General features: G+C 44.7%; 1 protein-coding gene across 1 annotated transcript; it reads right to left on the bottom strand.

The window, feature by feature from the left end:
* Positions 1 to 344: 344 nt before the first annotated feature.
* Positions 345 to 25,889, bottom strand: PGGHG (protein-glucosylgalactosylhydroxylysine glucosidase). The gene is made up of 14 exons (XM_063289215.1): positions 25,801 to 25,889; positions 24,936 to 25,245; positions 23,979 to 24,189; positions 23,267 to 23,702; positions 21,631 to 21,750; positions 19,868 to 19,999; positions 19,618 to 19,729; positions 18,715 to 18,787; positions 16,294 to 16,430; positions 14,984 to 15,117; positions 14,744 to 14,839; positions 14,560 to 14,657; positions 2,481 to 2,695; positions 345 to 1,055 (listed from the first exon to the last, which is right to left on the bottom strand). Exons 2-14 carry the CDS (start codon positions 25,186 to 25,188, stop codon positions 979 to 981), a joined length of 2,094 nt encoding a protein of 697 aa, XP_063145285.1. The 5' UTR covers positions 25,189 to 25,245; positions 25,801 to 25,889; the 3' UTR covers positions 345 to 978.
* Positions 25,890 to 27,039: the final 1,150 nt, after the last annotated feature.

Genomic DNA, 27,039 nt, shown 5'->3' with positions numbered 1-27,039 from the left:
TCAGACCTTATGGATGAAATTTCTGGCTTAATTATTTGGGGGCATTCTCCCTTATCATTTTACTTTAGGGGGTGGGTGACATTCTTGATGAAGAATTCTAGACAATTCAACTTGCATATTCTTTTGAGATTCTTTAGTTTGGTCCCAAGATAGAGGCTATCCGGATATGGATTTTCCCCCCAGGTATTATCAGAATGAGAAGGCCTTGCTGCAGGTTATGACTCCCAATAAGCATGAAGAGAGGCTCTTTTTAAACTCCAGCCTAATCACCACAGAACTGAGATTGAAAAGCAGAGCTTTCATGTCAGTGAGGAAACATTTCAGATAGGCTTAAGTTCTGGATCCTCATTTCAGAAACTGAGTGTCATGAATGTCTTGAGCACAAGGAAAAATAAATTGGGAATCCTGAAAACCACAAGAAGGGCCTTCACAAATATATTATCAAAGAAATGGAAATAGCTTATATAGCTCCAGTTATTTACAAACTCATCTACTGTGGTAATTTGGCTAGTGTAATAATATTGTACCTTAAAATTCTGATGTGAGTTGCAAAAAGGGAAATAAATATGCAAGAATTATGCTGTATGAATCATGATATAAATGCTCAACACCCAGTTTGATGGCAACAACAAATCAATTGTATTAAAGGCAAAAGCATAAATTTTTCATTAAGTATCCATGGAATTTGCATTATCTCAGGCTGTATAATACATTCTGTACTGATTAAAAAAAATTTCTCTAGTGATACTGCTGAGATTTACAAATGAATCATGTCTCTTAACATTCCAGTGTTAAGCGATTAACATACCGCCTTGTACTGTCGATGACCTACAGCAAGCTAATGACAAAGCTGTGGTGGTGGCCACATTCTGGCAGAGCAAAGTTTGATCTGGACATGAAATAAGTAAATAGCATTCCAATAATGTGATATAAGAAATTATCAACTATTTCTTGATAATTTTAATATATGTCATAAAGTTACAAGGTGGATTTAAAATGCTCAACAGATGCTTTCTGAATCCATCCAGCAGTTGTAAAAAAGGAGACACTTTGTCCTGAAATGAAAAGAAAGGCACAATGTGTAAAATAGTGATTGAAACCTATACCAGTTCTGTAGCTTAATTTATGCTATATACATTTGTAGAACAGAGTTGGAGAACCTATACATTTCCAGCTGTTATTAATTCCCACTTCCATCAGCCACATCGCTAGCCAAAAGTCAGGAAAGAAGCTTGCTGTAGTCCAGGCTCTGCAGACTGCTGCCCCCTCTAGAAGCACGGCAGTTTGGCTTCCAGAATTTCCAGTCAGCATTTGGGGGACACCGTTGCACCCAACATGATCTGGAAGGCCACCCCTATAAGAGGGCCCATACCTTTTTCCACACACAGCAATGGGTACCAACTAACATTATTTCTAGGTGTAAATATGTAGTGGCGTAGAACTTAGCTAAGCAGGGTTCTTGCTATGCTTTTTCTTCTAGTAGCTCTGGGACAACAGTTGAAACTTGGAGAATTCTGTCATCACTAAACTTCTTAAGGGTTTTTCTGTGTGTGTGTCAGAAGCACCTACGAAGGTGCTTCTGTATTAAAACGATTTGCTGGTGATGTCACCAATGCCGGGGGGATGCCCAAGGAGGCTTCTTTCATGTCCCTGTTATTTTCCCACCGAAGTGGTACCTATTTATCTACTTGCATTTGCATGCTTTTGAACTGCTAGGTTAGCAGGAGCTGGGACAAGTTGATGGGAGCTCACTCTGTCATGCGGCTCGTGCTCGTTATAAAGTTCTCATTATAATCATAAAGCTCTCGAGTTTCGAAATGCCAAGCTGCCGACCTTAATGGTCCTCTGACTTAGCATCTTAACCACTGAGCCACCACAGCCCTTCTTAAGGGGGTGTCAGCTGTAATTGTTTAGCTTGGTTTGCTTTGGCTGGATTCCCACATGGAATCCAGTTCGAAAATATGCAAATGTGAGTAGATCAATAGGTACCGCTTTGGCGGGAAGGTAACGGCGTTCCGTGTCGTCATGCTGGCCACATGACCCGGAAGTGTCTATGACAACGCCGGCTCCAAGGCTTAGAAACGGAGATGAGCACCGCCCCCTAGAGTCGGATTCGACTGGACTTTACGTCAAGGGAAACCTTTACCTTTACCTTTACCACATGGAAAATCCAGAGGGGATAAAGCTATGTCCTATGAAAACAGGGAAAATCATCAGAGAAATAAATATGTGCCATAGTCACGTTTTATCAGATTCTTCTGCTGTCCTGAGCAAGCCACTACATATACCCTTTTATTTAGATTTTTTAAATCTATATAGACTGATCTTGGCTGCGGATTCAGACTGGCTCAGTTCCAGCTTCAACAAACATGAGTGCCTGAAGGCCATGCTGAGTGCTAGTCTGGTACTATATAAAATTCTTAAATTGTAAGGGGCAATATGGACTATTCATATTATAGCAACAGAGAGAAATGTTTCACCTTCTTTTAAGGGCAGATGCTCTCCTGTTCCAGCCAGTACTACCTCCAGAGCAGATAACTGTAAATCAGGAGAAGACTTGGTCATTTTGATGGTGGTTTTTTCTTTGGTGAGGGTGAAATTCAGCTTGCTTCCTAAGTAGCACACTCCAGTAATGTTCAGCTGCTTTATGTCATCAGGATAAAGAGGGTCAAACTTCAGGCAGCTTCTCGAGATCCTAGGAAGGGTAGAAAGACGTCAGTGGCTAGAATAGTGAAACCTGTACATAATCACAGCGTTGAGCCTTTATGAAACAGGAAACAGGATAGAGATACATCACCCAAGGTATCATTCAGGATTCCCTTTGTTTCCTGATCAAGCGATTTTAAAGCAAAAGCCATTCAAGAGCCCAAGAACAAGTTCCTTCGAAGCTTGATGGGAGTGGTGGGATGGCAAAGAAAATTATTAAGGTGCAAGTTAAATTAAATGTTAAATAATTTTAAAACCACTGCTGAGTAAAATACATTTCTGTAGACTCTGGAGAGTTACCAGGCCAAAATTAATCCTGATGGCTAGAGGGGCCAATGCATTTCACAACTTGATTTTTGCACCATCAATGCACACAGCACGCTGTGGAGCAATGTCAGCAAAACAAAACAAAGAACTTACCATGGTTAAGTTTAGCACGTAGTTTAAACCTGCTTCCCCACCTTTTAACATCTTGCTTCACATAAAGAATCCGAATTAAGATTTGGTGCTTATTTCATGGGTAGGTGCTGGCTGCACAGTTCTATGTGCTACACCAAACAAAAATAAGCTGAGAAAACCCTGGTGGGGAAGGACAGGATGGTACCAGTCTCACCAGGCCTCCCTGCTTGTGGGATACCAGCTGCTCAGCTTATGCTATTTCCAGCCAGCTGAAATCAGCAGAAACAAAAGGAGTCTGATGAGACTGCAGTTAGAAGCATCTGGGTTTGCCCATGCACAGCTCCTGCAGAGGGAAAGCTTGCTTTTCTCCTACCTTTGCTGCTAAAAATAGTTATACCTGTTATGAAAACCACCTTTGGCATTTCAAAACACTAACATTCTATTTTAATACAATTATATATTATATATGTTTATAAATGCATGCATTCACATAACTATCTCGCAGCTGGGATTCCAGGCAGAGTTGCAAAAACATACAGAGCTAGATCAAAGCAATTCTCCAGAGCAGTGTTTTTCAGCCTCAGCCCTTTAAAATGTGTGAACTCCAACTCCCAGAATTCCCCAATGGGTATTACTCTCCTTCTTCCTGTATCACAAAGAGACTGGCCTGGTTCTAATTTGAATGGTTTCCTGTTCATTCTCCTTATCCTGTAAGTTGTACCAAGTCTATTTTCATCCATGGTCTCCAAGATGTTTAGTGTGACGAACCTGACTCCATTACTGCACAGCTAGATTGCATGTCTCTCACGTAGCCTCAGAATGCTGTATATTCCCTTATAAGGGCATGACTTGTATTTCCCTATTCTCTTTGTACTCACTCCCCCGCCCTGATAGAACTGCTGAATAAAAGGAGGTGGGGGCGTGGCACCAGGGGGCAGTACCAGCAACCTCCTGAGATGTAGCGTCACTCATCACAAAAGAATCCTGTGCCTACCGTTGTTTTTTCGACCTCACCCTTGCGAGGGAATCGTTGGCTCATTCCCCCCCAGGGAATCCCATAGACCGAAGGGCGAAGGACTGGTCGCGCGACGCGACAACTGGGGGCTCGTCCGGGATCCCTTCGGTCTCACAGTGTGATCTCTGTCTAGAGGTGCACTGCCTTCACTCTCGTTACTACGCACCTGGAAAAGGCTCTGCAATCGTAAGTAATGGGCTCCCCACTCTCCAAAGTTTCGTCAGTTCATAGGGACGAACTTTATGATTTAGTGAAGAAGGCTAACTCTTGTCAAAAGGCTAACGGTACGACCATCTTTCCCATTTCAAAAAAATCGGTGACTCAGCTCCTACTGTACATGGACAGACACTGCCCTGTCTATCCTTCAGAGGGGACGCTCAAAGCATCCACTTGGGAAAGGATAGGAAAATATTTTCATGATACCCCACGAGCACCCGTGCCTATTCTGACTGCCTGGAAGGCTGTTATGGCGGCCATCAACACTCTTTCCCCTCCCCCGTCTTCCTCGGAAACTTGCCCTTCTCCTCCCGGCCCAAAAACCCCACCCCCTCTTGCCGCCCATCTCGATGCTGCCTCACCACCACCCCCTCCATACCCAGCCGTTCCTCCTCCCCCTTCAGCTCCAACCCCCGACTCCCCTCAACACCACCCCCTAGGAGGCGCCATCACTGAACTCCTCTCCTCCCCCCTCTCATTGGAAATGGAGAGTCCCTCTGCCTTTCCCATGACCATCGGCCTAGGGGCGGCGGGAGGAAATTTGTATAACAATATTGAACTTAAGGTTTTGAAACAAATCAAAGATGCTGTAACCACCTACGGCTTGCACTCTCCTTTTACTAGGGGAGTTTTAGACTCTTTAGTTACTGCTAACACTGTTATGTTATTGTATGATTGGAAAATGCTTTTTTCTATGCTTATGACCCCGGCGCAATACGTTGTGTGGCAATCTGAATACGACAAAGGGGTGGAAGTAGAAATTAGAAGAGGTCTTCCCGCAGGGGTGACCGCAAATCAATTATTAGGAAAGGGACAATTCGCAACCTTAGTCCAGCAACAGAACTCCCCCCGTCGTTGTTTTGCTATTATTCACATGTGCGCCATGAATGCTCTCAAAAGAGTGGATGATTCCGACTCTCAATCCACCCAAACGTTTTTGAAAATAATGCAAGAACCAAATGAACCATATGCTTCCTTCATAAGTCGCCTTCAGATTGCTTTAGACCGACAAATTGATAATGCCACGGCTAAACAAGAGCTGCTAATGAAACTTGCTTTCTCTAACGCTAATCATGACTGCCAGACCATTCTGCAACCCGCAGTCAATCAACCGGGTGTAAAGCTTGCAGACTTCCTGCAACTCTGCAGAATCGTTGGTACCACCTCTCATAAAGTGAGCGCTCTCGCTGCCGCCATTACCACCTCGCTACCTTCTACTAACCCCTCCCCTCAGCTCCATTCCCCGGAAGCCCTCGCAATCACTCGTCATGGAAATTGCTTCAATTGTGGGAAGCCGGGCCACTTTAAGAATCAATGCCGTGCACCCGGGGGAGGTGGGGCGCCCCCTTCCACTCAAAGGGGGCCGCCCCCCCCCTCCAAACCTAAAACTCCTTGTCCCAGGTGCCGCAAAGGCTATCATTGGGCCTCGCAATGTCGCAACAACTCCTCCCCTCACCAGCCTTCGGAAAACTAGATCGGGGGTTGTCAGCTAACCCCGCCCCAAAGGCTGAATTACCCATCACCAGCTTCCCTGTGGAGTTGGCAGAGGATCTTTTGTATGACGATCCGGGGGCTGTCCTTTCCCTTCCTCTTGTTGTCACGCTGCATAAACCCCTCCCTCCTCTTACCCCTGCTTTGCTTATTCCCAACTCCTCGCTTACGCTTGAGGGAATGGTTGCTGCTCCCTATTTGTATGACTCGTCAGATTTGACACAAATTGCTCTGGCAGGAGTGGGAGATAGGTGCTTTTCCTTAAATAAAGGAACAATTGTCGCCACGCTCATACTTCTCCCTTCTCCTGATATGCCATCATTGTTTGCCTTGCAGCAACCAGTCCAAACCTCTAAACCCACCCTCCTTGTCACACTAAATGGTCGCTCTTTCGAAGGCTTGATTGACACCGGCGCCGACGTCTCTGTCATTCGTTCCGCTGAATGGCCCTCCTCCTGGCCTATTGCCGAAGCCTCCTCGGTGCAAGGAGTAGGCGGAGCACAGGCCGCTAAGGTCAGCTCTCATTGGCTTTCTGCTGTGACTGCTCATTCTCATATTACAGCGTATCTAAAGCCTTATATCTTGCCTTTGCACTGTAACCTATGGGGCCGTGACTTGCTTTCACAGTTCCACGCTTTTATTCAACTTCCCTAATGGCTTTACAGGACCCTTTAGGGTCTCTCTCTCTCTCTCTCAAAACCTCTGTGCCGGTATGGGTTGATCAATGGCCACTCACCAAAGAGAAACTGGACGCCTTACATATCCTGGTCCAGCAGCAGTTAATTGAAGGCCATATCGAACCCTCCACCAGCCCATACAATACTCCGGTATTTGTCATCAAAAAGAAGTCTGGCAAATGGCGCCTCCTACAGGATCTTAGGGCTATCAACACCATCCTTCAGCCCATGGGACCTCTGCAGTGTGGACTTCCCAACCCCAACTTGATTCCGGAAGGACACGACCTTATTGTAATAGACCTCAAGGATTGTTTTTTTTCCATACCTTTGGCACAAAAGGACAGAATTATTTTTGCATTCACGGTACCGGAGCTCAACAATTCAAAGCCTACTGCTCGGTACCAGTGGAAGGTCCTCCCACAAGGCATGTTGAACTCACCCACAATGTGCCAATTTTTTGTCGATAAAGCATTGCAACCCTATAGATCCCAATTTCCGCATTTTCTTGTGTATCATTATATGGATGACATTTTAGTCGCTGCTGAGGGCCCGAAAGGGACAGTTCAAAAAACTTTTCCTATTCTTTTAGCCACCCTAGCGACGGCAGGGTTGCACGTTGCACCAGAAAAGGTCCAGTCTCGTTATCCAATGCAATATCTAGGCCACAAAGTTTTAGCCTCCACGGCTGCCCCACTTCTACCTATGCTCACGCTTCCCCAGCCGACCACCTTGGTCCAATTACAACAATGTCTGGGGGTCATTAACTGGGCCCGCGCATACCTCGCTTTAACTACACCCATGTTATCACCTTTATTCCAAGCGTTAGTGGGTTTGACAAACCCAGCTGACAAGGTGTACCTTACAGAACAACAATTACATGCCCTACAACAGGTCAATGCTGTCCTTACGACCCAATGGGTGGACCGTGCGCTCACTGACAAACCACCCTCTCTTGCCATTCTTTCAACACATCAATTATTAACTGCCATCATTGTCCAAACGTCTGATAACAAACATCTACATATTTTAGAATGGCTACACTTGCCACACACACCTAAGACATCCATCATCACCAGAGCAGCACAAATGGCCTCTCTTGTTGAGAAAGGCCGGAAGAGGATTAGAGCCCTAATGGGACTGGATGTTTCCACCCTGTACATTCCCCTTAAGGCTACTCAATGGGAACCCCTCCTACAAAACTCCACTGCACTGCAGGATGCCTTGGAGGACTGGTGTGGCCAGGTGTCATGCCATCTTCCCCCTGATCCTCGATTGCAACTGTTGCGAACAGTACCCTTCACACTAACCTCGCCGTTCGTTCAGCAGCCACTCAAGGAAGCCCTCACTGTTTTTACAGACGGCTCCAAAACCATAGGGGCTTGTACATGGCAAAATAATTGCAAATGGCATAAACGCCTAACAGGCCCACAAGCATCTGCCCAACAGGCTGAGTTAGCCGCTTTTCTGTTAGCCTTGTCTCTTTTCCCAGAACAGCCTTTGAATGTTATATTAGATAGTATGTATGTCACTCAAATGGCTGTGGCCATGTTTGATGCATATATTTCCCCTGTTACCCCCCCCTCTCTCATGACGCTTTTTTTGCAGCTTCAAACTCTCCTGAAGGACAGAACATCCCCTTTGTTTGTAGCGCATATTAGAAGCCACCAACAGCTACCCGGTTTCCTGTCCGAAGGCAACCACATGGCAGACGAGGCTTGCAAAATTATGGCCTCTTCCCCTCTTCCTCCGCAGCTTTTAGCAGGGGACAGCCATGCTTATTTCCACCAAAATAAAAAAGCATTGGTGCGCCAATTTGGCATTACATATCAAGAAGCTACCGCCATTCTTCAACAATGTCCAACCTGCAGTTTGCAGGCAAAGTGCATCCCTGAGGGAGTTAATCCCAGGGGTATCCAAGCTTGTGACACATGGCAGATGGATGTCACTCATTATCCCTCTTTTGCACCTTGGAAGTATATCCATGTATCTGTGGATACTTATTCGGGATTTATCCTGGCAACTTTGCAAAGAGGAGAAGCCACGAAAAACGTAATCAATCATTGTATTCGCACTTTCGTCACATCGGGATGTCCCAAAACTTTGAAAACTGACAATGGCCCTGCTTACGTCAGCACTCCCTTTGCTGAGTTTTGCCGTAAGTGGTCCATTACCCACAGATTCGGTATACCATTCAACAGCCAAGGTCAGGCTATTGTGGAAAGGGCTAACCAGACCCTAAAGAATGCCCTTGATCGGCAAACGGGGAAAAAGGCCTTAGGCCCCCCAAGCCTCCCGATGTTACAAAATATCCTTAATCTCACCTTGTTTACCTTGAACTTCCTTAATCTTACCGGTACCCCCCCTGCTACGGCTGCATCTCGACACTTTTCTAAGCCAGTAGTTCCCTCTTCCCGTCCCCTTGTTTATTTTAGGCAACTGCCCAGCCCTGAGTGGAAAGGCCCTGCGCAACTCGTCACCTGGGGAACAGGCTACGCTGCTGTGCAACTTCCTGATCGAGTGCTCTGGGTTCCTGCTCGCTGTATCCGGCCATATCATGGGCAGCCTCCTGACAAGCACCTCCTTGACCCTCCTTCTCTGTTATCTCTCTTCCATCTTTGCTCCCCTCACAACGAACCCTAAAACAACCTCTCTCATTCGAACCCATCGTTTACGCTACCCTGCCACCATCGGCCGCAGCTCAGCATCCAACGCCATGGAATGTCTTCAACGCTCTCCCATCAAAAGAAAAGACACCTTCTGGCGCTGGTTTCGCAACAACACTCTTCTCCAAGATGGCGATTCCTACTCCATCACTTATCACTTTCGCCAAACTACCCTTGCTATCACCAACGTACAGTTGACCGATCTAGGACAATATCACTGTGAAATAACAAAATTAATTAAGGGTTTCGCCACCTCATCTCGCCTTACGCTCACCTTGTTTCAACTCTCCCTTCCTGAGCCCGCCCGTTGGCAGGGACGACGCCTGCTGGCATCCGACGCCCAGGAATCGCATCGCCCTTACAATATCACCTGGACAATCCGCGATGCCTTGGGACAGATCCTTAATACCTCCTTTTGTTATAGCCCAATTGTCTCTTGTTTCCCTAACCTGTATTTTGACTTTTCAGAAATGCTTTTAGGGGTGACAGCCTACAGGAGACTCGACGGCTTCACACAGCCCACCCACTCCATCGTTAAAAGCCATCCCCTCTACGTGTGCCCAGGACATGACACCCGCCCTGACCACGTGCACGACTGCGGAGGCTTAGCAGATTACTTTTGCAAGTCTTGGTCCTGCGTTTCCACCGGCCACATCTACTGGACCCCTCCGTATAAGACTGATTACATCACTCTCACTCGGTTGAGAGAGGACATTGAGTGCACCGCGACCAGAAAGGGTGCGGCAGGACAGGGGGGCTGGAATAAATGTAATCCGGTTATTGTACAATTCACTGCTGCAGGAAAAGCTCAGGGGAATGCCTGGGACTCAGGTGTAAAATGGGGAGGTCGCATATATCCCGGATGGCCCGCATATCATTATGGCAACATATTCTACATTCAACGACAGGTCACTCTCCCTCAGTCCCCACCTGTTGGGCCCAATGCCGACGACATTCACTCCACCTTTCTTCAACCCCTCGCCAAACAAGAAAACCCCCTTGTCTCTCTTCTTAACTCCTCCTTTTCCCTTGTTCACGCCGCTTCTAACACATCTCGATGTTGGCTTTGTTTGTCTTCCTCTCCACCATTCTATGAAGCAGTCGGTTCTCCTGACCCTATCCGAAACTCTACCTCAGCCGCCTCCTGCCGCTGGCAAAACACCACGTTGACTATCACCTCCATAATAGGGCAGGGCTGCTGCCTTGGCCGTGTTCCTGCTAACTATACTCAATATTGCCTTAATTCTTCTCATGATCACTGTGCCCTCTATCTTCCAAAAAATCGCTTGAACATCTATGGTTACACCGGCCATGGTGGCTACGGTGTACTCTACACTACCTCTGGTAATATCTCTGCCCGCTTGACAGGGCAATACTTTATCCCTGGGAACAACTCTGTTTGGGCATGTTCTTCTGGCCTCACCGCATGTGTATATGGTGATACTTTGTTACGAACTAACGCCTTTTGTATTCAGGTGCTCCTACTCCCCAAAATCTCTATCTATTCCCCTGACGAACTTATTTCCATTTTAGAACCCCCTCATTATCCCCTCAAGGCTAAGCGCGAAGTAGTGACTGCTGTAACTTTATCAGTCCTACTGGGCTTAGGTGCGGCCGGAGCCGCCACCGGTGTGTCAGCCCTTGTTGTCAATGATCAGAACCTGCGTCACCTTAGCGTTATCATTGACACTGACCTTCGCGCCATCGAACAATCTATTGTGGCGCTACAAGATTCCCTTACCTCTCTATCCGAAGTGGTTTTGCAAAATCGTAGGGGTCTCGACCTTCTGTTCCTCAAACAAGGGGGTCTGTGTGTTGCTCTAAAGGAAGACTGCTGCTTTTATGCCGACAACTCAGGGGTAGTATTGGACTCTATGAAAGAGCTCAATTCCCGTTTGAAAACAAGGGAATTGGAGCGCCAACAATCCATGTCATGGTATCAAAATATGTTTAGCATTTCTCCATGGCTAACCACACTGTTGTCCACTCTGTTGGGGCCCCTCCTGTTATTGATTCTCGTATGCACCATAGGCCCCTGTGTGCTGGGTCGCGTTCTCCGCTTCTTAAAGCAGAGACTTCATACATTGGACTCAGAGGTATCCGAGACAAAGCTTGCTGTTCAACACCTGGTCACTGCTGTAGGTATGGAGAAAACACCACTCTTGGGATGGTCCTCTGATAGTGAATCGGAAATGGACAAGGACCCCCAGTCACACTACCCCCCGAGAGAGGACGCTGGGATGGGTCTCCTTGGACTGAAGAGTCCCTGGCTCCCCGACTCAGACCCTCTGGGGGGAGGACAAAATTAAATAAAAAAGGTGGAAATGTGACGAACCTGACTCCATTACTGCACAGCTAGATTGCATGTCTCTCACGTAGCCTCAGAATGCTGTATATTCCCTTATAAGGGCATGACTTGTATTTCCCTATTCTCTTTGTACTCACTCCCCCGCCCTGATAGAACTGCTGAATAAAAGGAGGTGGGGGCGTGGCACCAGGGGGCAGTACCAGCAACCTCCTGAGATGTAGCGTCACTCATCACAAAAGAATCCTGTGCCTACCGTTGTTTTTTCGACCTCACCCTTGCGAGGGAATCGTTGGCTCATTCCCCCCCAGGGAATCCCATAGACCGAAGGGCGAAGGACTGGTCGCGCGACGCGACAGTTTAGTGTTCACTCAGTTTGGTGACATGAACCAACTTTATGATTATAACGACCACACACACTGATTTCAGATAAATCAGAATAGCTCTATTATTCTGCCCACCTTCAGTTATCTAATTCTATATTAACTCTTCCTTACAAACCAAAAGACTCAGTAGCCCAAGAAGAAAAAACAGGAGTTATCTACAACATACAGAGCAAGGACTGTAGCAGCCACTGTAATGGTTGCCTAATCCCAAATACTCAGTCTCACAAGCTCGGGCTTAAGAATAACTGATTTATTAAAGGAATAGTATGCAAATACAGAGAAAGCTGAGAATGAGCAAAAGCGCGCCAAATACAAACTTAAAAGCCTTGCCTTCAATCCAGTCCCGCCCCAAGCACCCGTCAGCACGCGCCCCTTCCCAGGTGCGAGGAACCGTTACACGCGCCTGGGAAAGTAACCTTGAACAGGATTGCAAACCCAAACATACATTCCAAAGTCCCAAAACAAAGCAGAGCGCAGGAATGGAAAAACCCCGAAATGAGCCAGGCGAGTATACACGGGAAACGGCTTGACATGTGAAACGTTACAATGCTTACAGAACATTGAAAGGGGGAACATGACAGCCACTATGTAGGACAGACAGGCAGAAGACTAGCAGAGTGCATTCATGAACACCAACTAGCAGTCAGAAGACACAATGAAAATTCCTTATTCTTACAACACATGGACAGACTCAACCACAGTTTCAGCTGGGAAACTATTAGCAGCTGAGACCAAGCCAAATCCAAACATGCTAGAGAATTCCTGGAAGCTTGGCATTCAGACAAATCAACAAACAATAGACACACAGAGGTAAACCACATTTACACCATTCAAAAGAGACAATAAAAAACCTAGGAAGGAAACAAAAAGACTACAACACATTCCCCCCAGCAGCCCAGATCCAGATATGCAGAGATCAGCACCAAACAGTCAGGCAGAAAATAATACTCTAATCAAGGAACCATCGTGGAGAAAACCACCAAAACTGGCAGGGCAAAGTACTGCATATAAACAGGCAGCAAACCCCACACTCACTAGCACTGATGGTGTTACCTAGTCAGGTAACAAAACGTCTGCAAGCAAACAACCATGCTCAGAGAGCACCAAGTTCAACCCTGAGCTACAGATATTCTCTTCTATTGGAACAGAGAAGGATTCTAGGGAGAAACAGACAATAGCTACTTTGATAAAAAGCAACCAATATTCCTGTCTTGCAACTGGAGATACTGTTTCAGTAAAAATCAGGGCCAGGAACAGCCATAAAATGTAGAGTATCACAATCATAAATTCCTTGTGTGCTTTTTAGATTTCCAGAAAGGATACAGTAAAAACAAATCACTGCACAGATATTCCAGATATTGAAAATATCCTATACTTATACAGATCTTCCTCAAGAATCATGTATTGATCAATGCTTGATATAAGAATATTGACAATTGGAGGAGATGATGTTATCTCAGATTAATTGTACATAAATAACAGTTAAACATGAGATATAAAATAGTAAATAATTTGATTAAAAAGAGTATAAAAATAAAGCTTATATATAAATTATTTCAGCTCAGAAGGAAGACAGAGCTTTCTTTTTAATTATCAGCTGTGTATTTCAGATAAACTTGGCAAGCCATTGCTTCATAGGCCTTGATTTAGAAATGTCTTACAGGTAGTCCTCGATTAATGACTGCCCTGTTTAGCAACTGTTTGAAGTTATGGTGGCACTGAAAAAGTAATTTTACAACCAGTCCTCACACTTACAACCATTGTAGCACCCCCATGGTCACATGATTGAGATTGGAGCGCTTCACACTTGGGTGTTTACAACTGCTATAACGTCCTGCAGTCATGTGATCACCATTTGCAATGTTCACAGCTGGCTTCCGACAAGCAGACTCAATGGAAAAACCAGCAGTAAAATTGCAAGTGACGGTCACATGTTGTCTTGCTTAACGATCGTGGGTGACTCACTTAATGACTGTGGTGGAAGTGAGGTTGTAAGTCCATTGTGGTCACGTGATGTCTAACGATGGAGTTGCCACTCCCAATTGTGGTCATTAAGCACGGACTACTTGTAGTGATTTGACACTGTGAGTGCTCTGCCATGTTAAACTAACTCTGTTAATTTCTTTAGCCAGTTTTAATTTGTAACAGATTTGTGCTTAGTAAAAGAAAGAGCTGGTTTACCTCCAAAAATTATTTAAAGGCAAAATTTGATGTGTCTTAGACAGATCTCAAATAAGGCTTGACAGTGCCGTTTATGGACTCTGTGTGTGTCTGGTAACCATGGACTTAGTGGCCGAGGTAAAATAGAAAGACACAAAAGGGACTTTAGAATAGATAGCAATCACTCACAGCATGTACTAAATAAACACATTCTGTGAAATTTCTGCATTGTTTTGCAAAATACTTTTAGTTATAAAAATTTGCACTATATTTATTTATTTTTAACCTGTATCTTTGCTATGCTTTTTCTGTAGGCACTTATTCCCGGTTACACATTCCTGTATGCAACTTTTCTGAACATATGTAAATGCATTTTAAGTCAAACATACAATAAAGTAGCTAAGAAATATTTTGTAATAGACTCTAGAGTTAGGTAAGCTACATCTCCATTCATGCTGCAATAGAGTATGTTTTGGCAGATCACACAATTTCAACTGGGAAGAAATCTGTGACAAATTTCTCCACCATTCCTAGTTTATACCTGAACCCAGCATATCCAAAAAAGATGGCTTGTAGAAATCCACCCATCCCAGTCAAGAAGTTTACAGCTCCTGATCCATCAGAGTTTTCCACCCAGACCTAAGGAAATTAAAAAAATATATATGTATAGATGGATGTTAAGAGTAGGACTTAAGACAGGAATAAAATGTGTCCAACTGCTTGACCTTGAATGGCTCGGTGATGTTGTTGAAACATTTGTTCATTTGTTGTTGTGCTCTTTTGATTTCCTTCAGCTCCAGCCAGCCAACAGCAAACATGCTCTGATGGGAGAAAGACACTGATACCACTGATGGTGCACTCTTTCATCAACACACCTTTACTTAGACAATTGCACTGCAGATGGGCAAGACCCCACACTTTTAAGATGGATATCACTTGCTCCCTTCTCAAAGTCAGCTTTTTACCCAAGTCATGGCTGGCCCCTGAGGATCAGTCACAGGTTCATAGATCTCTAGATCATTCCTTCTGACTTCTGGGTCCATAGGGTACATGAGAGGAAACCCAAGCAAGACAACATCAGCTTGTTTCACTGGCTCACCTGTGGGAAGAGGCATGAAGCAAAGCCCTGATGTGACCAAGGCACGGCTGTGTGATGGTGACCGCTAAGGAAATGGAACTTCTCATTTTCATACCACATTCCCTTTGATGGCAAGGGGGATACAGAAAGAAAGCCTTTGCTTGTCAGTATGTCAAGGATTCTTGAGGTATGGGAAGCAAAGGTACAGCAGCTGTCAAGATACATTTATATGCTGAGAAAAGCCTCACTAGTCTTCCTAACCCTACAGCAATAAAGGCCTCAGAGCCCTGCTAAAATGACAATTTGAAGAAACAACTTGCAGATATTCTAGCACAGGGTTTCTCAACCAGGGTTCCCTGGGAGATCACAATTTGTTTAAACAATTATTTCAAATTTGGGCAACTTCACATTAAAGAGGTAAGTTTCACTCTTTGTTTTTAGTTTAAGGACACTGTTAATGCATATATACAGGCGTCACCATGAAATGAATATAATAATTTTGTAACTTTTGGCCTACATTTGAGCCTGAATGTGCATGGATTCCCCAAGGCCTGAAAAATATTTCAAGGGTTCCTCCAGGGTCAAAAGGTTGAGAAAGGCTGTTCTAGTATCTGGCCCACCAGATTAGATAATAATTTAGCCAAAATGTGAGAGATCTATCTCTTTCCAACACACTCCCTCTTGAAGGGATAGACAACTCACAATGAAAAGCTCTATGTAGGACCCCAAACCTGTGCTGCCTTCCACATAACTTATAACCAATGTCATCCTAATGGTTCCAAGCAGTTTTCCTTGCAGGTGATCAGAGGATTCCAGGGGACAATTGGAAGGAATGGGAAAACAAGGCTTCCCTTTTCCTTCTGGCAAAAATTGCTATGTTCCCAAATATCAATGAAAGTGAGAATACAACAATTTTGCCTTTTTTGTTGTTGAGAGGAAAAGGAAAATCTCTTGGCTTTGCACTGTCCTTCTCCCCACCCCCATTCCCCCAGTGGAGTAAGTACATCTCTGAGCAAGAATTCAAACATATTGAATACTGCGTGTTGGGCAATACATATGTTAACTTGATGCCCTCCACATCAGCACGTAGGATGAGTGATGATCACATTCCCGTGATTAAGTGAACAACCTGGCCTGCAATGCAGTTGGTTTAAAGGGTTGGATGAACACCTTGGTTTCTTCTTCACAATCCCTCACCTGGACAATACCCATCAAATTCTGGATGGTAACATCTGCTTTTATCCAAAGGCACTTTAAGTTTCTTCATAATCTCCTTCCACTCTTCAGGAACAGGAAAATGCAACTGGGAGCCCAAGTCAATTGCAAAGTCCAAGCTGAAAAGGTATGAAGGAAAAAGAAACTAGCTGAGTTAGCATAATTGTCAGGCCCAGCCCAGGAATGACGAAGAATCAATCCAGCCAAACTTCAGTTCTTTATTTGCTCACACCGTATAGACAGAATCTTGCCAGACTAAAGCTACTCTACCTAATTCTACCTAACCAAAGGGGAAATAATCTGGGAAGGCTCTAGAGTGGGGCTATTCCGAACCTCTTAGTTTTCCCATCTCTGGACTGTGTTTTCTCCTATCTTGCTCCCTCCTTAGAATGTGCTTCCTCCTTCCTGAGAACCAGCAACGTTACTGAAGTCCATCACATCACCTCCCTCTTCAGAGACACATTCCATCACAATAATAGAGAATTACAAATTGGAAAGATGTTAACATTTAACATTTTAAAAGACAACATCGGTAGATTTTCAGGGCACTTATTTTTCTTTGAGGCTGCTCCTGATTAGTTATTAATTAAAGTGGTTCTCATTATTCCTCCCAACAAATATTTTAATCATTGTGATGTGATACTTGCTTAACTTTTACTTCAGTGAAATTAAATTGTATCCAGAAGGTACTATGGCATACATCTTGTTGCAGAAGACAAATCAGTTCTATGCTACTTAAAGAGGTTTTGAGGACTTCCTCTAGTACTGGGGTAAAGACAGGCAGAGGTTTTTTTTAAAAAAAAATGTTCTTACATTATGTTTTTCAAAAAGTATCCACACAAGGTTTGCATCATATTTCAACCTTTCTGCATTTTATTAGTGTTACCTGGGAACAGAATATTTATTTCTGAACAATGCTGTTACTCTTTCACTCATAAATTTTCAAAGAGGTGGCTTCCAGTGAAACCAAAAAAATCAGCAGAAACATTTTCAAGTTTATCTGTCTGTGTATTTTCATCCATTTTCTTTGGAGTGCCTTTAAATGAACATGGGACCTGAGATCTGATTGATAAAATTGACAAGACTTAACATCTTTCTTGTCCATTTTAGGTTATTTCCAGACTAGTGATTTATAGCATCTTTACCATCAGTGTGATGTTATAAAGCCCATTGTTCTTACTGATACATTTGCACAGCAATGGCTGGATGACGTTATAAGATGCTATAAATCATTAGTGAAATGACCTCAGTAAAAACTAGATAAAAAGGACCAGGAAAAAAAGATGGATAAAAGCATACAGCGCAGAAAAAGGAAGTTATACTCCATAAGATCAAGTCACAACCGTTTTCTTTTGCAGTTTATTTTTGTAATCATCTAGGCATGGGGGGGCAAGTTGATGCAGAAATGTTTAGATAAAATAAACAGTAAATGAGATTGGATTTTGCATCTCAAGGAGGATGCCAGATAGACAGCCACCATTCATGGATTATTTAATAGGTTTTTTTGTTCAATGTGGAAAATTAGACTGGACCTTTCCAACTCTACAATTTTATGATTCTATAACTGGCCCACACTAGGAATGTCTTCTCTGGCACTAAATGGAGGGGATTTGATGACAACATTTAAAGCTAGAGAAAAACATCTGTGGACATCAGTCATGCACATGAACTGAATTTGAAAAAGATTCCCAAATAATCCTTGAAGTACTTGGAAATTCATGCTTGATTTTGCAATATTCAATACCAACTAAGGGAAGGCTTTGCAAAAAGCAGCTTAAAATTTGCAAAGAAGCAAAATACAGCATATATTTCATAAGACAGTGTGCAATAATTGCCTTTTAAAAAAATCTTGCTCTATTTATATTTGGTTGGCCTCCTTTCTTTTCGCTACATGGGCAGTATCTTTCTCAAAGGGGGTGAGGAGGGAGAGAGGGGGAAGGTTACTCTTAAACCGTTGCTGCACCTGAAAGTCAACCCCTCCTGGAAACCAGAAAGTGAATCCTGTATCAACTGGAATATGCCATTCAAAGCAATCGCTTCATGGAAAGGGAGAATTGACAAATATACTGTACTTGGTTTGGATTTTAGACCAGAAAATTCAAGCACCTTCCCAAGAACTGGGCTGAAGGGAGAAGTCCTCAGCAGAAAGGATGAAACTCCTCAGCCAGCCAGACTTTACTACACATGAGGTTCAGCCTATCATAATTATGGCAGCCTATCATAATTATCCTTTACTGTTTCCTTCTGAAGGATATGGCCTGCCAGTGAGGTTTTAAATTACCATTCTCATAATTTGTAATAGATAACAGATGCATTAAAAAGTGAAATGTTAACTATCAATAAAGTAGAAGAAAGCCAGAGAAGGACCAAGAAGAAGGATCAGCAATTCTGGAAGTCTCTTACCTCCTCTGGGCAACAGCATTCGTATAGACAGAATTATCTACAGTGCAATGATACTCATCTGGGGGCATAACACCTAAAAGAAGGCGGACATCTTTAGAACTCAGCAGCCCTTCCATAGGCACCATTCTGATGTCATCACAGTTAGGAATGGACACCTATGACCTATCCTATCTTTTTTTTCTCCCAGAATAACCCTTAAGAATAAGGATAGATAGATAAAGGTTCAAGGGTGAATATTGGTTGCAATGTATCTGGCCATTTTAAAGAAAAAAACTTAATTGCACACAATTTGAAGGAAGACACTATTATTTGAATGCATCAGGCTTCATACTAGGGCTTGGCAATAAATCACAGTTCTCCAGGCAGTTAACCTGTTATTTAGTACTTGGCTTGACTTTTCAGAAGACCCTCAGACTTAACCCAGCTAGATTATTCATGTATCTATTATATTTATTTATATATCCCCCCTTCCTGGCTGTTTGCAAACAAAAAATACTGTCATTTTAAATTTTTATTTATTGTATCTTTACTGTAGACAAGAACGAAGCCTTAAACCCAACCATTGACTGCTCACGCCAGAGCAAAGAATTCAGAGGGAACCACTGGTAAGGTAATGGTATGTGGGAATGATCTTGGGAGACAGGAGGGAGAGCCGCACACGGGACATACAACCAGCACATAAAAGATGTCTCAGCCCTCAGAAGGGGGGATGGTGTGGGCTTTCCCCTTCTGAGGGCTGAGACACCTTTTACATGATTGTTGTCCTGTCTGCGGCTCTCTCGCCTACCTCCCAACGTCATTCCCACATACCATTACAGATTCTGCCTCATCAGCTTCAGCTATTAGAGGAGACCCACTGAATTGACTTTTATCCCTGCTCAGGAATCCTCTACAGCAACTTACCAACAATGTGATAGTTCTCTTCCTCAGAGCTCCACACTACCCGGCTGCACCAGTACTGAGCGATAGCCTGGACTACGTCCCAGCCACCTTCCTGCTGAAAGAGCTTCAAGTCCTAGAAGCACATCAGAAGGAGGGATTTCACTGACCCTGGAGTACACCGCCCGACCCCGACAGGCTAACGAGGTTTGGTGGCAAAAACAGAAGCAGGATAGGAGGCAAAAGGGGCTACCCCAAGCCCTGCCCCAGCTACCTGGGTGATCCAGAAATACTGCTCAAAGGCCAGCATCACATCTCCATTGATGTGGATCTCCTCGTCTCCATAGATTTTCTCAGGGCAGACCTCTTGGCCTGTCGCCGCACTCTCCCAGGGAAACTTTGCACCCTGCCACAACCAAAGCCAAAATCAAATCAAATCAAATACCTTGACAAGGTCAAGGCATATTGAATATCAAGACATTTCCTTTCTTTGGGGAATTTCAAATCCAGACCATGCTTGTTCAGGAATGGGCAGCTATTTGCCGCATGATGGAAGACCCTGATGGAGACTGGTCAATGGCCTCATTTACTCAGTTGAGTTTCTGTCCCCAACGAGAGAAGGCAACTTTGAAAAGTTCTGTGCCTTGTTTACAGTTGGCAAAGAATAGCTCTGGCTGTTGTTAAATTGTGGTTCCCCTCAAAGCTCTTCCCTTGGGTCTTATGGGGTAAGACTGATGGGAGATTGAATTCAGCGCCTTCAATGTTCAGTGACATGTTCATAGGAAAGAAGAGCACCCAGGAAGATGGCATGTGAGGGCCATTGTCTGGATCCAATAGGCAAGTTAAGATATCTTCTGTTATGACACCAATACTGCAGTTTGCACTGTGGCCAGGTTTTACAATGATTCACCTATAGCCAGTTTGGTGGAGTGGTTAAGGCACCAGGCTAGAAACAAGGAAACTCTGAGTTCTACTCCTGCCTTAGGCACAAACCTGGCTGGGTGACCCTGGGCCAGTCATTGACTCTCAGCCACAGGAAGAACGCCATGGCAAGCCACTTCCATAATCTTGCCAAGAAAACTGCAGGGACTAAAAAAAAAACAAAAAAAAAACCTAACACCCCTATAGCTTGCCATTATTACATTTGCTGAGATCGAAATTAATTGATTTTAAAGCTCAGCAACAAATAGCACATTTGAGAAATGCTTACATGCTTATGCCCTCTGAATCCATGTTTTTTGGCACAAGAGTTACCGGAGTTTTAGCAGACAATTTCTGAATGACTAAGTCTGCTGTTCAGAATTACAATCTTAGAAATTGTAATTACCTATTTTCTCAAGCTTTTAGAATCTTCTCATTGTTGTTTAAGCATACTACCATAACACTGAGGACTAGAAACTTACTCCAATGGCCTACTGGGCTTAATTTCAAATGGTTTATATTTTTATGTGGTGTTACTGATTGCTGGTCTAGATTATTTTATTAAGAAGTTCTAGACAAAGCTAGAAACCCACCCTGAATTTTCTGCTGTGCTGTTTTAGCAATTATTCCATAAATTATTTTTAAATTAGCCTGCTGAAACCTGGAGCACCTTGCCTATCCTAGCCATCAATGCTTCCTGGAGAACAGAGGGGAGATCCCTGACTTGTCTTCAAAGCACGGCCTGAAGCTGGATGAGATGTCATTAACTTCTTAGAAAGAGTTAAAATCACCACAATTTAGACACCACTTCCTTCCTTTCTACTTCCAGCCTTCCCCACTTCAGACTGCAAGAGCAGCTGTCATTTGAATGTCATCAAGGCTTCCATAACTGTTTAGAACCACTCTCAGTTCAAAGGGCCTTCTTCTGCTGCTACTGAATTTTGTGCTTTTTTGAAAACCTGCTGAAAGGGTAAAATGAAAAACAGTTTCAAACCAAGGGGAATCTCTGTGGAGGTCCCTGCCCCACAGCTTTTCCTTTCATAAAGGAAACTGGCTTCATGCCTTCCATGGAAGGAGATGCTGGCATTTTCTCTTGCCATCACAAGTGGCTTCTACCTTGTATCCTTGTTTCCGTGCGTTGTGTAGAGCTCCCTCTAGTGTTCGGACTCTGTATTTTAGGATCGTGCAAGCTGCTTCTGGATAGAAAAGCAAGATGTTTGGGTATATCCAAGTATCCTAGGTTGAACAACAAAAAGAAAGGACAATGTTTATAAATATTGCCATCAAATGCAAATGAGGGTGTCTAACAAGATCTGCATATATGAGTAAAACCAGCAGTTATTCCTTTCCCATAATAAGAGCTCCAAACTTCAGATAACTAAGCTGCCTTCCCTATCCTGGTGTCTTCCAGATCTCGCAGACTACACCCTTAGGCCAAGATCCAGGGAGAACATGAGTGTCCAAAACATATGGAGCAGACCAGATGGTGGAAAGCTAAAATATCTTGAGTCTCTTGTTCTGAGATCACCGAAACACCAATGCTGTCAGTCAGTGCTCCCTAACCTAGAACCATCCAGACGTGCTGAGGCTGCAGTTCTCAAAACGTTGCCCTGAAATTCTAGGAATTACTGTCCCAACCCAGATAGATGGAGTGGTGTATTCCTTCAGGCAGACCCCCTGAATTCTACCCTCCATCAGTCTGAACCATTTGCAAAATGGCATCTCTTACTCACTCAGACAGATGGACAGCCCAGACCTACTTGCCGCCCCAGGGACCTGAGATCATGCTATCTACATTCAGCAGCAACATTTTAATTCTCTCCTGCACAAGAAAGGTAGAAGCCTTCTGGAAGACCAGTTTCTTCAATCCCCACCCTTAAGACAAAATCTAGGCCCTAGTAATGATGGGGCTTCAGTTTAAAGACTAAACCGGAGAACCACATGACAAATATTCTGCTCTGGGGCAGGAGACTGGTGGAAAGGGGATGTCAAACCTCCTTAGGAGAGTCTTACTACTGTGAAAGAAAAGCTGATGGGGCCAGAAATGTATTTCCTCCAGTACTCATAGCTAGTCCCAACACACATCACAATTTAAGGGACAGTGTTTCAGTCAGGAAGTGCAAAAGCAATAATGAAAGATGGCATTTCATGCATCTGATGAAACAACTGGAAGGTTATCAAAACTTAAGTGATAAAGGAATATAGGGGGATGCATAGAGAGGGAGAGAGGGAGGAAGTTTCACTCAAGGGGAGAAATAGAGACAGATCCAGAGTTAGCTCACTTGCTAATAAAACCTTCCAATTTGTTGATCATTTTGAAAAGATATGTTATGAGTCAAGCAGAGATTGTGGCTTAGGGCAGAGCACATGCCTGGAATAGAAAACTGCCAGGTTTGATCCCATGGCACCTCCAATTAAAAAGATCCCAGGCTTAAACTCACACACACACAGCCTGATATATGTTAGGTGAGCTGAACTAAGTCTAACTTTCTATCTTCACTTTCCAGGATAAGTCACATAACTGAGCTAACAATTGATTGCACAGTGTTTAAATCAACCTGCAACTGAGAGAGGTGGAACTGTGCAGAATTCACAACAACTTTTAGTCTTTGCATGCACTTCATAGAAAGCTAAAACCAGCTGCAGGACACAGATAACCAGGTCTTTGCCATGGCATGGAACATCTTCCCCAATTCATCTCCACTTCATACAGTAGTAGAAAACTGGGGCACCTGTGGTGCCTTTTGCTCACCTGGTCCCAGAAGACGTGGCCCCAGTAGTCTTCTCCAGATGTGCCATTGGAAAGGCCTCCTGGGCTGACTCCAGAGAATGGAAAATTAGCAGAGCCCAGAGGAGGAATGGCACTGAGCAGGTAATATAGGCAGCCATAAATGGCCTGGCGGAAGGAAAGAGGCCCATCCACATCTACACAGCAGCCTTCCCAGAGCGCTGCCCATGCCTGGACTTGAGACAGATACAAGGAACCAGATCCAATCAGGGAGATTCCTTCACAAAAGGTCCTTTGCACGTCTTCTTTAGTCTCTGCTATGGCAGTGAGGAACTCCCATCGCTGCTCCTTCTTTTCTCCAGGGAGGGTCACTGATTGGGGCACGGGGGTCCAGATCATGTGTACAGTAGGCTGGGGGCCACCCTCTACTTCTGGGATCAATGTCTTTCCATACAGATAGCTAAGGAGAAAGAAAAAATTAGGAATTTTTTGAGACCCAGTACATTTCAGGGACACCAGATTAGGGAAGGCAGTATTAGTCAAAGTCCACCCCTTCTTATAATCCAAAGAACCCTCTTAGAAATATAGGTGTTTCCTGACAGGTTGTCTGTGTCCTCTGGAGCGGGCTGCATTTATTCCCTATTCGAAACCACAGGGAAAACATCTGGTTCTTGTTATTGCTGTCTTCCAACTCCTGGCCAGCAGCCTCAGAAAACCTTCCCACAATAATACTCACTGAGCTCCCAGGAAATCCGGTCCTTCCTGCAAGTCCAGGTCTGGACTCTCTGGTGTGAACTGGGTGTGGAGATTCACTGTGATGGGCTTAGTTTCAAGGGTTGACCTTGAGATGGTTATGCTGAAGGCCAGAAGATGGAGAAGAGACTGGTGGGCATAGATTGTGTGACTAGCTGTATATCCTGAGCACTGGGCAGTGTGGATGTAGGTCCCTGCAGACAGAAGGAAGGGGCCAGTGTGAACGCATTCCCTAACTTCTCATACCAAATCTACTCATGCAATTACACACAAGGAAATGAGTTTGGGGCAAGGAATCTAAACATGGCCTACAATATAATCCTTTTGTTATTGGATATATTGAAATGTGAAAAAGATGGTTGTTTGTGATTGTCTGCTTAAGGATTAAGTTATAGTTGATACATCAGATAATTGAAAAATAATCTATTTGCCCAGGAAGGTGGAGAAATGTTCTCCAGATCTTGAGCACTCTGTACTGTAATGAAAAATACATTCCTGCCTTGAAAATTCCTGTCTTCCTCCAGGTTGATGGTTTTAGGTTCCACTTAGGGAGGCTTCCCAGTTGGACAAGAGATGCTGGATAACAGCTTGCATCATCCTGTTGCTAATGGGAGCTACTTCACTGCATCTGAAGGAGACTCAGTTGGGGAAGGCTGTTTTAAAAGATGCCTTTCAAAATAGGTTCATCTGAAAGATTCTTAGATTCCTTTACGAGCTCTATATGTAGATGTGGATCCAGCCGTAGAACCTAGATCAGTTGGAATTTGCTGTATCTACCCGCTTTATCTTCTTTATAAATTGTGAGGCTCACACTGTTTTTCAGAACAAAAGCTAATTTCTGTGCTTAGCATGTGAGTTGAAGAAAGCAGCCCTGAGAGGGTGGCAGGAATGTATTTGCCAGCAAAAGGAGGTAGAGGAGGATGGCTGCATTGCCACTTACCTGTCCTGGTGTCCAAACAGAAGGTCTCCCTCAGGTGGTTGGCCCCACCCACCTCCATTCTGACATTCACAGGACTGGGGAGATCCGCCCGATGTGTCTGCCCGACTGCTCCATTGTACACCCCATTGACATGAAGGATGTCCCTGTAGACTCGGGTCCCCAGATAGGCATTGGTCAGCGTGGGGAGGAGTCTGGCCTCAGAAGGCAGAGCATCTGTAGTGAACACGGTGGGGTCTTCAGCCACCACTGCCATATCAAGAAGAGAGAGGGAGGGAGGGAGGGAGGGAGGGAGGAATGGGTGGAGTTCCAGCTGGAAAAATAAAAATAAGGCACACCAGAAATACTCAATCTGTACAGCACTGTGCAGAGGGGTGGATTCCCATTCACAACCTCCCTCTCTCTCACATGGCACTGAGGATCAGCTTAAAATTCAGGTGGAAAGAAGGACTCAGAAGGCTCAGTTCTGTTTTGGCAGGGCTTCAGGGAGAGGCAGGCAGCCTGGTGCCTTACAGAATTTGGGAAGTGGCGATGCCCAGCAACTCCTGATGAGCTGCTGGGGGCTAATAGGAAATGTAGTCCCAAAGTTCAGGCTGCTGGTTTCTAGGGAAGAAGGGCGCCGGCCCATCCGCACAGAAACATTCCCAAAGAAGGGAGGTAGCTCTGAAAAGTGGCGCCGGTCATCAAGTGAGAAGCGGGGGGGACATCGCCAGTCCGGGCCGAATCAGCCCCTCTAGCCCTCGATTCCGCTCACGGGAATCCACAGCTGCCGATGAGCTGGAAGCGTGGCAGCTCGCAGCCTCCCTCCTCCTCCTCCTCCGGCACGCCGCCAGTTGAGAAAGTCCCCCTGCCCCTTCCGGGGGCTCACCTCCGCCTGGCGGGGTTGCTGCTCGGTCTTTTTCCGGGCGGGCGGGGTGGAAACCCCGACGGTGGAGAAAGCGAGCCTGTGAAAAAGTCGCCCCGCCTTCGCGTCCGGACTAAGGGGGCAGGCGGAGGAAATCAAAAGAGCTAACAGTGGCGCGGCGCATTGCTCCCTTCCCCCGGCCTGGCCCGGCCCGGCCCGGCCCTTCTTCTTTCAATTTTTCCGGCTTGACACTCTCTTGAAGAAACGGCCCGGTTTGTGCCGCGAGGGGGCGGTGTAACGAACATGCTTGGGGTAAACTGGGCTTCGTTGTGCTTTCGGCATTGTGGCCAGAATACGCCCAGACAGATTGGTGTTGTCTTAACCATTAGCAGGGAATGCTGTAGGTGGCCTGGGTGTGACTAGCCTACATCTTTTCCTCTTACGCAGGTGTGTTATGGGAAAGCATCTATTGACCAAATCCTGAGACGGCATCAGAAATTAGCAGGGGCCCCTCCTGATGATGACCATGTCAGGTGGAAGAGCGCAACGTCGAATGCAAGAGGAGGTCTTTTGTTTAACTTTTAACAATAGAGTATGCTATTCTTTGGCACTTCCTGGTATGACCCTAAAACTATATCAGGATTTTTAAAAGTTAAAGGTGAAGAAGACCCTATCTCTTACATTTTTTAAAAAGAAGGACCTCTCTGCAGTTTTTTATTTTTGAGGAAAGCACAAAGACTCGATGGATTTCACTTACGAGGGACTCTTTGGGGGGTGAAATTCTCAAATCTTCGGCCAGATTATTTTTCTTTTTGCTGCCTTAGTCTATAAAAGATCAGTTATCATGAGGACTACCATCCTTTGAAGATGCTCTCTTGGCGTAATATAAGTCAGAAGAACGGCAGAACCTTCTCTTAAGAATTGGCAGTAATTTCTGACTATTGCCTTCTGCTTCCGGAAGTTGTCTCTTCTTTTTCAAACTTGTTGGAAATATACGTGATCAGGCTGTGCAAAGCATTCAAAAGAGGTGCTTGGCTTGTATTAACATGGTTTGCAACGTACCTTTCTGCAAGGCTTAAAGCAGCTACATCTTTTGGAAGATTCGCACAGCTGTTTTGGAGGCTGTCCCTGACTAAATGGATAAAGACAACACTTGTGCAGAGATGGCCATGAAGTAGTTGCAGATGCACACAGACACGTAGGCAGCTGGGGATGGCCTCTGAAGCTGCCATGTGACCTTCCAAAAGATGTGGCTGCTTTAAT

The sequence above is a fragment of the Candoia aspera genome, chromosome 1, assembly GCF_035149785.1.
Source record: "Candoia aspera isolate rCanAsp1 chromosome 1, rCanAsp1.hap2, whole genome shotgun sequence".
Taxonomy (NCBI): Eukaryota; Metazoa; Chordata; class Lepidosauria; order Squamata; family Boidae; genus Candoia; species Candoia aspera.
Note: the sequence above shows the minus strand (reverse complement) of the source record. Positions and strands in the feature narration are given on the sequence as shown.

Excerpts from the sequence above, each read along its gene's own strand:
- PGGHG (XM_063289215.1), bottom strand. The coding sequence starts at position 25,188 with ATGGCAGTGGTGGCTGAAGACCCCACCGTGTTCACTACAGATGCTCTG. Across the intron at positions 14,840-14,983 it reads AGGGGCCAGCCATGACTTGG|AGCATGTTTGCTGTTGGCTG; the intron begins GTAAAAAGCTGA and ends TTCTCCCATCAG. Across the intron at positions 2,696-14,559 it reads TTTGGATATGCTGGGTTCAG|GATCTCGAGAAGCTGCCTGA; the intron begins GTATAAACTAGG and ends TACCCTTCCTAG.